Here is a 17,709-nt window from a genome sequence, read left to right on the forward strand (position 1 = left end):
TGTGTGTGTGGGGGGGGAGTGTGTGTGTGTGTGTGGGGGGGTACAGGTGCAGTGTGTGTGTGGGGGGAGAGTGTGTGTGTGGGGGGGGTTTCTACCTCACCCCAACCTGGCGGATCAGGGCTGCACCATCGGCCGCCTCGGGAGGGAGGGTTCGGGCAGCGAAGCATTGCCGGAGCCGCTGTGTGCGAATGAGGGGTGTGGGGGTAAAGCCAGTGCGGTTGTGGGGTCAGAGGGGGAGAAGATTTATGAATGGGACGCGGGGGTGAGAGAGCGGAGCCCTCTGTGGGTGTGGGGGGGGATGTGGGGGTGATGGTGATGAGCGGCTCCTCCCCCCCCCCCCCCCCCCGCGGGCGGATGGAGCGGGCGGTTGACTGGATACATTGTAACGGTTTGTATGTATCACTCGCTCAGGTGAGACCCACCGCCCCCACCTCACAGCCCCCCCCACCTCACAGCCCCCCGTCACAGCACAGCCCACCTTACCCCCCCCACCCCAGCCCACCTTACCCCCCATTCCAGCCCACCTTACCCCCCCAGCCCACCTTACCCCCCCCCCAGCCCACCTTACCCCCCAGCCACCTTACCCCCCCAGCCCACCTTACCCCCCCAGCCCACCTTACCCCCCCCAGCCCACCTTACCCCCCCAGCCCACCTTACCCCCCCAGCCCACCTTACCCCCCCAGCCCACCTTACCCCCCCCAGCCCACCTTACCCCCCCAGCCCACCTTACCCCCCCAGCCCACCTTACCCCCACCCCAGCCCACCTTACCCCCCACCCCAGCCCACCTTACCCAGCCCAGACCAGCCCGGCACACATCACCCCCCAGCCCGGCCCCACCTGAGCCCTGCCCAGCGCACACACACCACCCCGAGCCAGTGCAGCCCCCCATCACCCCAGCACAGACAGCCCTGCTCAGCACGGCTTAGAGAGCCCCAGTCCTGCCCCCAGCAGACATCAGCCCAGCACAGCCCAGCACAACACTCAGCATAGCACCCAGCACAGCACAGCACACCCCAGCACAGCACAACACCCAACACAGCTCAGCACAGCCCAGCACAGCACAACACCCAGCAGCTCAGCCCAGCGCAACACCCAACACAGCTCAGCACACCCCAGCACAGCACACCCCAGCCCAGCACAACACCCAGCACAGCCCAGCACAACACCCAGCAGCTCAGCACAGCCCAGCACAACACCCAGCCCAGCACAGCCCAACAGCCCAGCACAACACCCAGCAGCTCAGCACAGCCCAGCACAACACCCAGCCCAGCCCAGCAGCCCAGCGCAACACCCAGCACAGCTCAGCACACCCCAGCACAGCTCAGCACAGCCCAGCACAACACCCAGCAGCCCAGCCCAGCCCAGCCCGGCCACAGTGGAGGAGGGAGAGGGAGGGGGAGGAGGAGGGAGTCGGGTTTGCACGCACTAAGCCGCTCGGGAGGAGGATTGCTCTGGGCTCCGGGCGGGCGGTGGGGAGAGGGAGGGAGAGAGATGAGCTTTTCTGGCACTAAAGCCCTGAGCAGCAGCAGCGGCGGCGGCGGCGGCGGTAGTAGTAGTAGTAAGAAACAGGAGACGGTCGGTATGAAGGTGAAAAAGAGCTCGTCGGAGGGTCTGTCTGTCACCAGTGAGGAGGAGCTGCTCAAGAAGGAGAGCGTCTCGCCCGAGGATGTGCTGGGACTGCAGAAGATCACCCAGAGTGAGTACCCCCCCCACCCCCCACCCCCCCAGGGCTCAGGGAGAGCCTGGCAAGGCTGGCAAGGCTGGCACAGAGGGAGAGAGAGGGGGGGCAAGGGGTGGGGGGGTGGGTGATGTGCTGAGCAGGACTGTGCTGGGGTTGGGCTGGTGAGGTGTGTTGGTTGGGCTGGGGATGTGGGCAGAGTGAGCCAGGACTGGGGTATGTGGTGTGTGTGTGTTTGGGTGGGGGTGGGGGGTGGGGGTGGGTGGGATGGGGCAATGTGACCCGGGGGCAGGGGTTTGGGGGAGGCGGGGGAAGCCGCCGACCCCAGCCTCAGCCGGGCGTTCACTTCCATCAAGACCAGCAGCTTCTTTCTTAAGTCAAGGGACCTGTCAGCTCCTGTCTGACCCCCCCCCACCCCCACCACCACCCTCGCCACCCTCGCCACCCTCGCCACCCTCTCTCTCACCCTCTTGCGGGCATCTGTGTGTGTGTGTGTGTGTGTGTGTGTCAGTCAGGGCAGAGCACTGGCACTGATAATAATGCCTAATGATCCTTGTGTTCGACGCAGCGACGCATCACGTCTTCGAGACGTCTCAAAGCGCTTCGCGGGACGACAGACGCACTGTTTTTTTAAGAAAGATGTTTAATCAGCACACAGTTACACCGGAGACCGACAGGCCTCAGTGTTTGCATTGAATGCTTTGCGGTGATTCCTTACCCCCCCCCACTCCCACCCCCACCCCCCCCCACCACACACATACACACGCACACATACTACCCACCCCCACCCCCGGCCCCAAATCTCCTTTTCAACTGCCAGCGACCAGCCTCAGAAGCGTGATGTCACCCGAGTCAATTTTTCAAACCGTTTCTCTATTAAAAAAAAAAATTTGAAACGGAGGATTCCGCCCGCACATCCTTCACCTTTTGCCGCCCCCCGGGGAATATCGGCAGGGCCCAGGGGACCACAGCTGTTGTGGGGCTGAATTTAGCTTGGTGGGTATTTTACCTTCGACGGGGAGCATCAGTTACAGGCACTGCAACTGACTTGGGCGCTCTGGGTTTCACTTTATCTCTAACCCCGGAAAGGTGTTGTGTGCGCGTAGGGTTAGGGTAGGCCTGGGCTGTGGTGGTTGAGTGCCCTGCTGCCTCGGCTCACACACGTGTGAAGAACACGAGAATCGCTTACGTTTTGTCCACAAAGTATACAGTCAATTCGCTTGAGCGTATATCCTGTGAAGCGCTTTGAGATGTCGCGAAGATGTGATCAGGCGCTGTGTCAAATGCAAGGATTATTATTATTATTATTATTATTATTATTGCTGGACGAAAGAAGACCAAGGTCCATCCAGTTCACTTTCCACCATCCTGGCAGTCACGTGGCATGTCGTGTCCCAATCTATACACTATATGCCGAGATATTATTTCCTAACAGAAATCTATCCAATTTGCTTTTGAGAGCATCGACACTTTCTGCTTCCACCGTTTCCCTTGGGAACCTGCTCCATACATTTATTGCTTGTTCACCGAAGTAGTGTTTCTGCAGATTTTTTCTGTATTTGCTCCCCCTTCAACTCGCAGGCCAATATAAACAAGCAAGAGATATCAGCAGAATTTACCAGCTCCTGTGGTTGTGTTTTGCTATGGTGCCTTCTAGCAGCAGAGGAGAGGGTTGGGGGCGAAGGATAGGGATGTTTGCAAAACTGTAATCTAATTTTTGTGACCAGATAACCTCTCGAGCTTCTTGCCATCGTAAATCCATTCTTGCGATTTGTGCTTCCTGATCAGCCCGAGAGATATCTGTCGCTCTTTGGGTAACTACTGGCTGTGAGGTATGTGTTTGTCTCAGTCAGTAACACTCAGCTCTGAGGCAGGAGGCAGTGGTTTGGAACCCTACATTGCTGACTCAAGGTATGAGCGAGACTGAGCCTCGTTTACACTGTCGGAGGTGTCGTGCTCTGGATGGTAGAGGCCATTCAGCCCCTCGAGCCTGTTCCGCCCTTCTGTAAGATCAAGGCTGATCTGCCTCTCAACTCCAACTACCCGCCATGTCCCTTGATACCCTGACCTAACACATCTATCTGCCTCGGTCTTGAAAATTTGACTGGATCCAGAATCCTGTCTCACGTTGTTGTTCCCTTCCCCCATCCGATTTCCCTAAAATAGCTTAATTATTCAGTCATTAATCTGGTTGCAATGTGTGGATTAGCTGCCACGTTTGTCTACATACCAGCAGGTCCCCTGTGCTTCAGTGCGGGGCAGCCCGGCTCAAACTTGCCTCTGAGTCAGACGTTTTCTTTCGCTTTTAGTCATCAGGTGTCTGCCACGAGCGGAAACCCATCGCTGCGCTTAGATCTACATGTGTACACACGACAGTTTCTCTGTGGCATGAAATGAGCACCTTCACCCTTTCACTTCTGCATATTAGTTCCTATCCATGCAATGGAAAGGCTTCCATTCCTCCAGCCTGTTTGCCAATATCCTGCCAAGCGCTTTGAGACGTCTCGAAGAGGTGACAAGGCGCTGTATCAAACACAAAGGATCATTATTATCTATTATAATTACTGTTAAGAAGTTTTTTTTTGATGTAAAGCACCTGCGAGGTGTTTTTGATTTGACAAAGCGCTTACGGAAAAAAAAACAACTCATTGTGTGAAACGAGATGTTTTTAAATGTGACCTGGTGCAAAATCGGACGGAACTGTCCTTTTCCATTCGTTTTGTATTCATTAATAATAATAATAATATTAATAATCCTCGCATTTGATACAGCGCCTCATCACGTCTTCGAGACGTCTCAAAGGGCTTCACCGGATACACTGTAAAGTGAACCGACTGTACATTAAAATGGGAACTATTAATACTGGGACTGCAGACTGGGCCATCTGAGGCCGCTCAGGCGAGGGTTGATTTACCTGGGTTATAATCTGACCCTGGGTCAAGCAGAGTGAGCGGGCAGCCCGGTCGGTACACAGAGCAGCATCTCCCATCCCAATCCCTGCCCAGGGATCCAGGCCCGAAACTTACACCCGGTCTCTTTCACCCGTGAAACCATTCGGCCTCAAACATTTCCCGGCTATGAAAAAATGACGGACCGTCGTTCAGCCAACCCCTGTCTTAGTTCCGAAGCCGGTTTCTTTTTCAAATTGAATAAGTTCTTATTATTCGAATTATAATTTTATTATTTTTGTTACCAAAAGGAGAAAATTCATCAATTCATAAATCCCGTGTAAATTTAGATGCAGTTGATCATAATTATGTATAATCGTTATTAATAATGAATCGTTATTAATAATTATTAATAATAAACCGGCCACATCCATAAATCCTGCGTCAATTAATAATTAATAACATGGAATTTATGAATATGAAAAATGATAATTCATTCTTGGCATTTGATATAGTGCCTTGTCACATTGTTGAGACGTCTCCAAGTGCTTCACGGGATATACTGTAGAGTTGATTGACTGTGTATTTTGTGGGAGAAAAGTGACAGCCAGTTGCGCACAGCAGTGTCCCACAGGAGTTTGCTGTGAAGTACAGTGACTCTGTATTTGTAGTCGGACACACAATTTGGTTATTTTGGTGCTACGGGCTAAGACTGGTTGGAAGTCCTCCTGGGGCTGAGCGAGCTCGAACACAACCTGCCAGAGGATGGAATGTCAGAATCGAACCTGCCGACTGCTTGTCCAGCTCGGACCACTCTGGTCCGTCAGGGCTCGGGGTTGCAGGGTTAACAGGCCCTGAACGTAAGTAATTTGAAGTGTTACAGTTCATCTTGAACCTGCCCCCACTGACGAGTCTGCTGATGAGCCGGGCTGACTTGGCTGTCAGCACCAGTGCCCTGGAGTCCTGCAAACCCACTTGGCTCAGGAATCAGCTATCTCAATTCTGACACTGCGTTGCCAAACATGTCGCCTCTCAGCCCGGCTCAGCTCCGAAGAGACCCGCTCCTCTTTCCCCTGAGCGGCCAATCTGCCCACATCCATATTCCACAAACGGCCATGACGTGAATGACCAATTTTATCTGGGGGAATTGCTGGCCAAGGGGCATCGGGTGAAGTTGCTGTAATGGATGCGTGAGTCAGGCTGCCCCATTGCAGAGCACCTCACATACTTTGGACATACGTTGGAAAGCCATCCGACACTGCATATTTCAAAGTCCCGACCTGGAGCTCGAACCCACGACCTTCTTGACTTCGACGTGAGTGTGCTGCTGGAAGAGTCAAGCCGACACCGACCACAATGTGAAGTTCTGTGGTCGATAACTCCCTTCTGGTTTTTTTTTAGAACTCACAAGTTATTACACCCTTTGGGGATCAGCGAGAGTTTGGTCAAAGGATATTGAGAGCACTGTGTGAAGGGTTTTTGACGCAGTGGATGGGACGGGTTCCATGAGCGGAGTGGCTGTTGGTGCGGTCGTCAGCCTCCGAGAGAGAAACTCTGATCTCTCTCTCCCGGTGTTGCTGTTGCTGTTGTTGCTGTTGTGGATCCCTGACTGACCAGCGCCTTGGGACGTCTTCATGACGTGAAAGGCGTTATACAGATGTGATTTGTTGTTGTTATTTGTGATGCTGTTGAAGTTGTTGCTGTGTGTGTGTGTGTGTGTGTCGAGGGGCTTGTTGTCAGCCAGCGGCTGAGCTGGTGGACCTAGTGAAGGGTGTCTCAGTGGATGCCGAGATGGTGCCTGGAGGTGGTTGTGTGTGTTACACAGCTGCCGACTGCTCCGTGTGTTTATCTGTGTTGCCAAAAGCCCCATTGTCCCCTCGCAGTGTTTTCCTGCACTTTGTCGGAGTGGATATCCTGAACCAGGGAATGTGACCCTGTCCAGAACAGGGAGGGGGGGGGGGGGTGGGGTGCGTGGGGGTTGCAAGGTTAATAGGGACTGAGTGGGAAGAGTCCTTGCCCCCGGTTGGTCCAGCGATGGCCTGGGCTCTGATCAGTGTGGATCTGGGTTCGATTCCCGGGCAGGGCGAAACGTTGGGCAAGTTTCCTTACTCCACACGTCTCTGTTTACCAGCAGTAAGTAGGAACTCGGTTATTAGTCGATTGGCGGGCGCTTTCTGTGGGTAATAATCCCTCCCCCCAAAAAATTGGTCAATCAATCCACGACTGTTTGTGGGGCACAACTGGCTGCTGCCGTGTTTTGCCCACAAAATCCGGTCACTCCGCTTTACGATAAACCCTGCGAAGCACTTTGAGATGACATGAACAAGTGCTAAACCAAATGCAGAAATTATTATTATTATTATTATTATTATTATTCTCAGCAGTGCCCTGGAGTACTGCAGACCTGCTTGGCACAGGAACCAGACTGGAGACCGTCACAGAGAGTTAACCAGCGTCTGAGTCCAGAGCGCGGTGTAAAGTTCTCTGACAACATCCGCGCTTTCATTCCAGACACTTTAGTATTCCTGCCGCGTTCACAGCCATCGCTTTACGTCCTGCATCTGCCCTGAGAAGATTCCAGCTCTCTACACAAAGGCTCTGTCTTTCTCTCTGTCTCTCTCTGTCTCTCTCTGTTCTGTCTCCCTCTCGCTCTGTCTCTCTCTCTCCGGTGGCTACAGCGAGGGTCTAATCTACATTTCCTGCCCCTTCGCTGCGGTCACATTCACAGGTTCTACATAAAACACACTTCCTGCAGCTGCAAACCCCGAGTGAGAGAGAGAAAGGCCACTGTGATCGGTGCCACCCTCCCCTCTTCAGCACATTGTTGCGGACAGGATTGGCTCTGGATCATTTGGGGCCGTCTCTTCTCTCTCCTCTCCCCCCCTCCCATCCCCCGTATCCCAACAACGACAACAAGTTGCACTTATACAGCGCCGTCCATGCAGGGTAGCGTCTCAAGAGCGCGTAACCGTGGTGGAGCCTGACTTCGAGCCGGGGAGGGAAGGGCGGAGGTGGCCATAAGCTCGGTCGAACGGGAAAGTTTTCAGGCGGGACTTGAGAGAGAGAGAGAGAGAGGAGAGAGGGGGCAAGGCGGAGGGATTGAGGGAGAGTGTTCCAGAGCTTTGGGGAGTAGTGGCTGAAAGCACAACCTCCGTTGATGGGGGCGGAGGGTGTGAGGGACGAGCAGGAGGCCGGTGCCAGTCGGGCGGAGGTGCCGGGTGGTGGATTGGGGAGTGAGGAGGTCGGAGAGGTAGAGAGGTGCCAGGGAGTGAAGGGATTTGAGCACGATTCTCTTGAGGGATGGGGAGCTAGTGAAGCCGGGCAAGAACGGGGGCAAGATTGGTTCCCGGGGCCTGGTGCAGGAAAGGACACGAGCTGCAGAGTTTTGAATCATCTGCAGCTTGGGGAAGGAAGTGTTGGGAAGTCCAGCGAGCAGGCAGTTGGTGTAGTCAATTACTGTCAAATGAAGTTCCACACGAATAAATAATAAATAAATTCAGGCTTCTCCATAAATAAATATAGGAAGTAAGAATAGGAACTTGGGTAATAATAATAACAGGCGTGTTGGCTGACTTATCGTTCACCATGTCAAAACAGTGTGAGGCAGCAATAAACAAGGCAAAAAGGATGCTGGGGGGGGGAGCTACACTGTTCGATCAGTTGACTTTAGATCTCTAGGTGTTATATTCAGGCTTCTCTGGTCGGACCGCGCCCTCGAGTACTGCATACAGTTTTGGTCTCGTAGCGCAGTGGTTAGAGCACTCGCCTCGCAAGCAAGAGGACCTGGGTTCGATTCCCGGGCAGGGCAAAAGCTTTGGCACGTTTCCTTAGTCCACGCACACACACGCCTCTGATTACCTTCCTGTAAGTAGGAACCTGATGGATCACTTTCCGGGGTAATAATTGGTCACTCGATCCACAAGAAGGTCTTACAAAAGGCCTTCAGGTGAAACTCAGTTCTCTTTTCAGTAGTGGAGCGGGACAATTAATTATCTTACCCGAAGGACAGCTACAATGACGACCGCTCAGCCCAGCACTGCATTGGAACGTCAGCCTAGACCGTGAGCTCAAAAGTCCCCGACGTTGAACACGCAACCACCTGAGCCAGAGGTGAGAGTGTGAGACCGACCGATTTAGCCAGTCAGTCACACGCTCTCGCCTGTTGGTGGGAAGGCCAGAAAGCGCAGAGTCCTCTTTCTGTCCCTCTATCTCTCTGTAGTCTCCCCCCACCTCTCCCCCTCGAGCTAGCTCAGTCAGCCTTGTTGATGTGTTTAGCTTGAAAACCTGCTGCTCGGTGGTGGTGGTGGTGGGGGGGGAATGATAATGTGATCTGACTACCTGAGGAGCCCAGTTGTTAAATGCAGTGAAAGATCTGAACACCAACACGTCAACATAAGCTGTGCTCCCGGCTGGACTCAGCACCTGGAGTCAGGATGGGGTTGGAGGTGGGGGGGGGGGGGCATGGGGACGTGACAGTCCGTGAACTTTGCAGCTGCGGTGAGGAGAGAGGGGGGTTAGGGTGGTGGTGCCGTGTGAACAGGTCATTGCGATTCACGCAGTGAAAGCTTTTAGCATTGATTGAATCAAGTCCTGATTACTCCTCCATCCCAATGGGAGAATGGGTATGGGACATTAATCCTGGCCTGGGGCTAGGGGTGTGGGTGTGATTTGGTGTGGGCTGGGGGGGGGGTGAGGGGTGGGGGTGTGAGTTAGGGGCAGAGCACCTCTCCTCCTCTGTGAACAAATCCTATTTTTTTTCCGCGTGAAAAGGAAAGGAAAGCGCGGGGCCCCTTTGATGCGGGTTATTTTGGTCAGTAAAGGTCACTTGCAGCGAGGCTGATTGTGAAGAGCCCTGGTTAGCAGAGCCCTGAGGATTACAGCGGAAAGTGGGCCTGTGCCTTTTATTAGACGGATTTACCGCCTGCACCAAACCAGCTTAGTCCCAGATTACAGTCAGCGCGCAATCCAATTTAGAATGAAAATTAATGAATATTTCTCTTGCTGGCTCGGGGGTAAACCCAGCACCTTTGCGATTCGTGGAGTCTTGTAACTTAGTGGTTAGCGCATTCGCCTCGCAAGCGAGAGGACCTGGCTTCGATTCCCGGGCACAGCGAAACGTTGGTCAAGAGTCCTTACTCCACACACGTGCCTGTGTTTACCCGGCAGTAAGTCGGAAGCCGGTTGTTCGATTGGCGAAGATAATAACCCCTTCGAAACCCAAATAATTTTTAAGAAATAGTCGATTCAATTGGTCACTCAATCCACGACTGTTTTGTTTGTGGGGGACGCAGCGGTGCGCAGTTGGCTGCCCCGTTTCGGCCGCCAAATACACAGTCACTGCACTTTACGGTATATTCTGCTAAGCGCTTGGTGATGTCTCGAAGTCGTGACAGAGCGCTATGTCTTTTCAGGCAGGAAACTCCCCTGGCCTCCCCCCCCGCGCCCGACTCCCCCACTCCCGCCAGGCTTGCTTTTGCTGCTATTAAAAACAGGAAGTTAAATAAACCTCCAGCGTAATCTGACTGGGTTATAAATAACCCGCTTATCCGTGAGATTACCGTGCGTGTGTGAGCGCGAGTGAGCAGCCTCACTCGGGCGAGAGCGCACTTTTTCCAATATGTGGACGTTTCCATGTGCAGGTGACATCTGTACGCGGCTCCCTGTCTGGTTTAGAGACTCTTAAAGCACAGTGATGGGTTTCCGCACTTGTCAGACCCCCCCCCCCCCCCCACCACCAAAAGATGCAGTGAAAATTCCTAACTCACTCGACGAATGTGTGTGGGACACAGCTGTGCGTAAACTGGCTGCCGGGTTTCACCCACAAAATACACACGGTCACTCCACTTTACAGTGTGTCCCGTGAAGCGCCTTTGAGATGTCACGACGACGCGATAAGGCGCTCTATCAAATGCAAGGATTATTATGTTACGTATTATTATCTGTGCCTCCGCACTTGATTTCATGGTTAATGTCCGGCAGTCTCTAAAGCTGGGCGGGCAGGTGGGTGAAGGAATATAATCAGGGAATAGAACTACGACCAAAGAGGTGACTCTTAACTGGTATAAATCGTTGTCTAGTTTTGGCCGCCTCACTTCAGATGAGAGAGGTGAGAGGAGATTTACATGGATGATAACACAGATTAGTTTGACTTTTTGTGGGGTCAGACGTGTGTGTGAAACCCATCACCTCTAAGATCTCTGAGCAGGAACTGGAGGAAGTGGGTCTGGTTTCACTTGAACAGACAGAGTTGAGGGAGGGTAGACCTGATCGAGGGCTTCTAACATGACGAGTCGTTTGATGGGTCGATAGGGAGAACCCATTTTCGCTGGTGGATGAGTCAGTGACCGGAGGGGGTCAGTTTAGGATAAACCAACAGAGAGTATCTCCACCCCTCTCCCCAGCCCCTGACTCAACCCCCACCCCACCACCCTCCTGCCCCCAGTCAATCCCAACTCACTCCCACACCTCTCTCACCAGCCCACCTTACTCCCCCTCTCCACCAGCCCACTCCTCTTCTCCGGGCACATCTAGAGTTGGGAGGTGGCGTGTCCTGCCTGGAGTGGTGACCGAGGCGGGACATTCCACATTAGCTTTCAGGAGGGAAGGAGATAGATGTGGAAGGAGGAACAATCTGCAGGATGTGTGGGGGTGGGGGGGGGGGGCGGTGGGGGGAAAGGCAGGGATTCAATGCATTAGTTTTTCAAAGAGGTCTGATGGGCAGTGTGGCCGGTCTCGCAAGAACAACAGCAAATGGCATTTGTATAGCGCCTTTCATATCGAGAGGACGTCCCAAGGCTTGGTGGCTCTCACTCCCCCCGACCCGCAGTGTGGCGATGTGCGTTTGCGTGTGGCGTGAGTGAGTGAGTAAGTGTGAGGGTGTGGGTATCCCAGCGGGCGGCTGGCGTGTCTGGGGCGGCGGGGGGGGCGATGTGGGGAGGGGGAAAGAGATCCAGGGACCAGGCCCCTCGCTGCACTGACTGACTGACTGTATCCCGTTGCCTGGGAGCTGCGTGTTGCCATGGCAGGTGCATGTGACAGATGCATAATGCGATCGGAGAAAGAGCACATCAAAGAGCTGCTCTTGGAGAGAGAGAGAGAGAGAGAGAGAGAGACTGAGGGAGGGGAGGAGCATTAACCCTTCCCGACCAGGCTTCAGCTCAAAATACACCTGGGGGGATACAGTACATAGTTTGGGTCACAACATGTCAAGCGACTGCCGGGATGGTGGAAGGCCAACTAGTTGGACCTTGGTCTGCTATTGCTTTGCAAATTCTTATGTTCGGATGATGATCAGAGAGCAATAGTGAGTCAGAGTGTGTATCCCCCCCCCCCCCCACCCACCCTGCAAACACCTCATTACGCTCCCTCTGGCCCCCGGCTGTGACTGCTGTCACCCAGTGTCGCACAGATGAATCAATACCAATCCTCACATTAGTGGCACCTTATTTAATAGCTCACGCAGCGTCATAGGGAATTACTGTCAGCTGCAGTGACTGGGTGTTTGTTGATGGTGTAATATTCCTTGCATTTGATTTAGCGCTTTATCACGTCGTGATATGGGTGGGGGGGTGGGTTGGGGGGGGGTGCAGGGGAATGGGCGCCCTCGACCAACCAAGGTCTAATCCCACGCCCGGCCACAGCCCCAGTGTTCAGCACAGGCTCCAGGGAGGAGGATCCTGGTTCTCCCTGACTCCGGATTGCTCGAAGCCCCCGACGCCGCTGGGATCGCGTGTCGTGTTGGTGCGAGAGAGCGTGCGACCGCAGGGGGAGGGGGTGGGGAGGCGGAGCGGCGTGCTCTCGGGCTCGGGCGAGTGTGTCTTGGCGGCAGCTTCAGGCGCAGGAGCTTAAACACTGAGCAATCTGCTTATCCGCAACCTGCTCCGCGGCAGCTTAAATCCGGGCAAAGCTGTGGTGTGGTTCACGTGGTACGGGCAACAGCCCCGCCTCCATCACAGCCCCTGCCCCCCCCCACGCACGACCCCTCCCCCCACACGACCCCGCCCTCCTCGCGGCCCCTCCCCGATCCCGACAACAACTGAGCGCTTAACAGCTGTGGAGCCCGATGCCGGGTCGGGGAGGGAGGAGGTGACTGTAAGGGCGGCCGAAGAGGAAGGAGGGAGGGGGCCGAGGCGGAGGGACTGGGGGGAGGGGATTCCCCCCCACCACCCCCCCCCCATCTCCATCGGGGGCAGTGATTGTACTCGTCGATAATGATCCTCGGTTTTGATTTAGCCCCTCGTCGGTGGGGGTCTCGTAGCGTTTTTCCCAGGCTCTTGCTCCGAAGCGTAGTGACTGTGCATGTTTTATGATAATAATAATTGCATTTGAGATAACACCTTAGCGCATCACCAAGACGTCTCACAGGGTGCACTGTAAAGTGTAGTGACTGTGTATGCTGTGGGTGGTCTGTCCGCTGGGCTGGAGGCTGGTGTATTTACCTCCCTCTCCCCTCCCCCTCTCTTGCCCCCAGATTACCTGTGCGCTCCAGAGGACAACATCTACAACATCGACTTTACCCGGTTTAAGATCCGGGACATGGAGTCCGGGGCAGTCTTGTTTGAAATCACCAAACCCCCAGCGTCCGGTAAGTGGTATTTTTTTTGCCGTGGCATCGCTGTGCCCGATTGCGGGCACCTCCTACCCCCAGCCGAGGGCGCGTCTGAGGGGACGGGCATAAGGTGTCGCAGAGGGGAGGGACCGACGAGGGCTGTCTGGGTGAGGGGCCGAGGGCGTGGCTGAGGGGGGGGGGGAACCAGGGCGGGGCTGAGTGGGGGGGGGACCAGGGTGGGGCTGAGGGGCGGGGCTGAGCAGCGTGTGAGCTGCCGTTCCGGGGTGCGGCCGCTATGTGAGACGGAGCCGAGCGGAGACCCTCTTCCTTTCCAGACCGCGATCACGGGGACAAGAAGGACATCGATCCCAACGCCGGCCGCTTTGTCCGCTACCAGTTCACCCCCGCCTTCCTCAGGCTGCGGCAGGTGGGAGCCACGTAAGTGCCCCTGATACTCTCCGGAATTAGGTAAGCAGGAGAGCGAGAGAGAGAGAGAGAGAGCGCGGAATCCATTCCCACAATCTGTCTCTGGGATTTCCACGTGTAGGTGGGACGGAGGCAGGGAATTCCGTCTGTGTCTGACACCTGTCCGGCCAAACAAAACGGTCACTTGTCAGCTGGACCCGTGTCTCGGTGCGTCTGACGTGGGCTGTGTGTGTGTGTGTGTGTGTGTGTGTATGGAGGGGATCAGCCACCCGCCCCCTCAACCAACTGTGTGTCTGTAGATGTCTGCGCCGGTGTCTGAGACTGGCGGAGACACTGTCTGTCCGTTTCTGTCTGTCTGTCTGTCTGTCTGTCTGTGACACTGCCTGTCTGTAGGTGACATGTGTGCGTGTGTCTGTCTGTGTGGATGTCTGTGTGGGTGTCTGAGTCTGGCAGTGACACTGTCTGTGTGTGTGCGTGTGTGTGTGTGTGTGTGTGTCTGTGACACTGTCTGTCTGTAGGTGACGTGTGTGTGTGTGTGTCTGGCCACAGGGTGGAGTTCACAGTGGGTGACAAACCCATCAATAACTTCCGAATGATCGAGCGACACTACTTCCGAGAGCAGCTGCTGAAAAGCTTCGACTTTGAGTTCGGTTTCTGCATCCCCAGCAGCAAGAACACGTGTGAGCACATCTACGAATTCCCGCAGCTCTCCGAGGAGCTCAGTGAGTACCCGGCCCTCGCTCGCACTCCGGTGGGGGTGGGGTGGGGTGGGGGGGAATGGGACAGTGTGTGTTAGTGAGTGTTATGTGTGTGACGGGCGTGTGTTAGTGAGCGCCGTGTGTGTGTGACGGGCGTGTGTTGGTGAGCGCTGTGTGTGTGTGTGTGACGGGCGTGTGTTGGTGAGCGCTGTGTGTGTGTGTGTGACGGGCGTGTGTTGGTGAGCGCTGTGTGTGTGTGTGTGACGGGCGTGTGTTGGTGAGCGCTGTGTGTGTGTGTGTGTGTGACGGGCGTGTGTTGGTGAGCGCTCCCCTCTCTGCCCGCAGTCCGCGAGATGGTGCTGCACCCATACGAAACGCAGTCCGACAGCTTCTACTTCGTGGACAGCAAACTGGTGATGCACAACAAAGCCGACTACGCGTACGGGGGGGGGCCCTGAGCCCGGAGAGGAACAGAACCCGGCTTTCCGCGTCCACAACAGTCACTCCGGGGAGCCCGCCCGCCCCCCGGCCCCCCCACCATCCCCCGCCCCCCCCCCACCCCCCCAAACCACCTCCCCGACTCCGCTCCCCGTCTCCGCCCAGCGCCCGCCAGCCACTGAGGGAACGTGATTCCAGGGACCCGTAACGTCACTGGGTTTAAACCTCCTCTCGCAGATTCAGTGACTATTTGCAAATGGTTTTTTGCTTCCACCCCGAGCGCACAATGTATCTCGTTAACTCTTAGTCGGTCGGTCGGTCGGGATAAGCGTGTCAATGTCCCCATTCTCCTTCCCACGTCAACGCTTTTCTCGTCAGCCGTAATAGCTCACACACAGCACCCCGCCTGGGTGTGTGACCGCTCAGTCACGCTCAACCCAAGGACAGCGAGTGGTGGCCTGGGGGGGGTGGGGTGGGGACGGGAGTAGTGAGGGGGGGTTGGGCTGGGGTGGAGGGGGGATTCATTTCTGTTGTGGATGTGCATGTGTGTGTATATATATATATCTTCCCTCCTTCCCTCCCTCCCTCCCTCCTTCCCTTCCTCCCTCCCTCCCTCCAACTCTCTGCTCTACCTCCACTCCCCCCATTGTCTGTTGAGGAGAGACTTCGTACCCCCAGATCCTTCTGTACTCGCCCTCAGGGAGATGGGGGTGGGTGGGGTGGGGGGGGGGGTGACTCAAAGGGCATGACACCTACATGTAAAAAAGATTTGAATCCACCCAGCCCCCTCCCCATGTCCTGCCCTCTCCTCCCCCAGCCCCATTCCCCCCGCACGCCCCCGCCCCCCTCCAATCTATCCTGCATCATGACATAGCTGAGACTCCAGCTCCGAGATCGAATTTCCGCCGAACATCCAAACTCCACGTCCAAGACTGTGGGAATCAGAGGGTCTTGTGTTTCACATTGATGTTTAATGTGGAAAGGGATTTGAAATCTGTGTTTGCCCCGCGGTGTTTTGCTGGGGTGGGTCCCCTGGAGATTCCCCCTTCATCCCCCCGCCTCCCCCCGCCTCCCTCCCCCACCCCACAACCCCCGCGGGTTTGAGTTCCACCAGATCCCGTTGACAATCACCTCTGTCCGCTTCACGTCCTGTCCAGTCACATTACTGTGTCTGTGTGCAATTACATTCTCGCTTTAGCGCTATCTTATTGTGCAGATATTCCATTGTGTGTTTCCCGTTCCTAGTGCTCGACACACATAACAACACTTGAATTAAATATTTATTTTTTAAGTAGAGAGGAAGGATCTGGGTGGGGGGGGGGGTGGGGTGTGGGTGGGTGGGTTAGAGATAGCCTCTAGAGTATAGTATTAATTTCCAGGTTTATTGTGCTGAGGTGTAAGTAACCTTGTCGGTGATTGAGGGTTGTTGAGATCTCCATGTGTAAATCTATATAGAGTTGCCAGTCTTTTTATTGTTAAGGTGCGCAGTGGAATGTCATCTGAAAGATTTCTAAATATAAAAAAACTTTTAAAAGCCGCCCTGTGTTGTTTCTTCATTTCTCTCTCGCTGTTGCTTCTCCAGCCCCTCACTTCCCTCTTCCCCCCATCCACCCCCCAGTTCCCATAACCACTTCCCCCATCTCCCGCAGTATGTGTTCGAAAAGTGACTTGTTCTCTCAGGACAATAATAATCCTTCCATTTGACACAGCGCCTTATAACATCATCGCGGTGTCTCACAGAGCTTCACAGGATTTACTGAAAAGTTCAATGAATGTATGATCTGCCAATCGACTATCAACCGGGTACCTATTTACTGCCGGGTAAACAGAGGCGTATGGAGTAAGGAAACTTGCCCAACACCTCGCCCTGCCCGGGAATCGAACACAGGTCCTCTCGCTTGTGAGGTGAGCGCTTTAACCACTGAGCTACAGCCCTGGTTTGTCTGCCGGAAATGTTTATTGTGTTGAGCTGTTTCTTTGTGGCTCAGCACTTTCCAGAAAATTGTGTTTTGGACATCGGCGAGATTAAGCTATTATCCTTTGCGAGCGGTAGATTCCGGGCAGAATCGTCTCTCTGCTCTGAAGCCAGATTGTGAATTCCAGTATTCTCTGTGTTGAAATTCATGGCTTTCTTTTACGTAAACTGTACTTACAACTGATTGCTTGCTGTATTTATCACAGTGCAGCACTCTGTACAATGTGAGCACTGCAAGCTCTTCACCCTAACGCGTAAGTTTTCCATAATAATCCTTCGCATGAGACGTTAAACTGAAGTCCCGTCTGCCCGTTCAGGTGGATGTTAAAGATCCCGTGGCGCTATCGGACAAAATTGGTCACTCACTCCATGGCTGTTTGTGGGACATTGCTGGCGATTTAGCTGCCCGCAAAACACACAGTCACTCCACTTTACATTCTGTGAAGCGCTTTGAGACGTCCCCCAGATGTGAAGGACGTTGTACCAAATGTAAGGATTATTAATCTGGTCCCTCCCAACCCCCCACCACCCCCCTCCCCGCCTGCCATATGTGAATTTGTTTTAATCGCGGCTCAATCGCACACATTAAACAAAAACTGATTGACAAATCATTGGTTTATTAAATACTGACACACTGGGCAAACAGACTTTTAATATACAATGGTTCGTAAAACCCATTTTGGTAGCGAGAGGAACAGTGAATTTTATTACGGTCTCTGGTAATGAACAGCTCGAAGTGACCCAATATTTACCTGGCAAAATAAAAGGGACTTTTGACCAAAGCTGTTGTGAAACCAGCTGCCGGATGCCCTTAATTCCTACCCCACACGCTGAGTGGCTGAGGTCAGCGTGAACTGATGTTAGGATACTCAATGCATCAATGCACCATATGGTGTCGGAAATGGCCTGCGCTAGACCTTTAGCAAGGAGCTGGTCAGCCTGAACTCAACGCCCGTCCTTTCTACAGCACTGTGTCGGGATACGCTTTATGTCTGGCACTGGCTGGAAGAAGGTCCCTGTTTCAATGGAAAGTAAGTAAGTGTCGACCCAATGCCTT

The 17,709-nt window shown here is 54.4% G+C and overlaps 1 protein-coding gene across 1 annotated transcript; it reads left to right on the forward strand.

The window, feature by feature from the left end:
• The first annotated feature begins 1,369 nt into the window (after positions 1–1,369).
• On the forward strand, positions 1,370–14,744 carry unc119a (unc-119 homolog a (C. elegans)). The gene is made up of 5 exons (XM_042338674.1): positions 1,370–1,697; positions 13,038–13,151; positions 13,451–13,553; positions 14,091–14,263; positions 14,585–14,744. Exons 1-5 carry the CDS (start codon positions 1,493–1,495, stop codon positions 14,695–14,697), a joined length of 708 nt encoding a protein of 235 aa, XP_042194608.1. The 5' UTR covers positions 1,370–1,492; the 3' UTR covers positions 14,698–14,744.
• The last annotated feature ends 2,965 nt before the right edge of the window (positions 14,745–17,709 follow it).

Source organism: Callorhinchus milii, unplaced genomic scaffold, assembly GCF_018977255.1.
Source record: "Callorhinchus milii isolate IMCB2004 unplaced genomic scaffold, IMCB_Cmil_1.0 Scaffold10, whole genome shotgun sequence".
In the NCBI taxonomy this organism is placed as follows: domain Eukaryota; kingdom Metazoa; phylum Chordata; class Chondrichthyes; order Chimaeriformes; family Callorhinchidae; genus Callorhinchus; species Callorhinchus milii.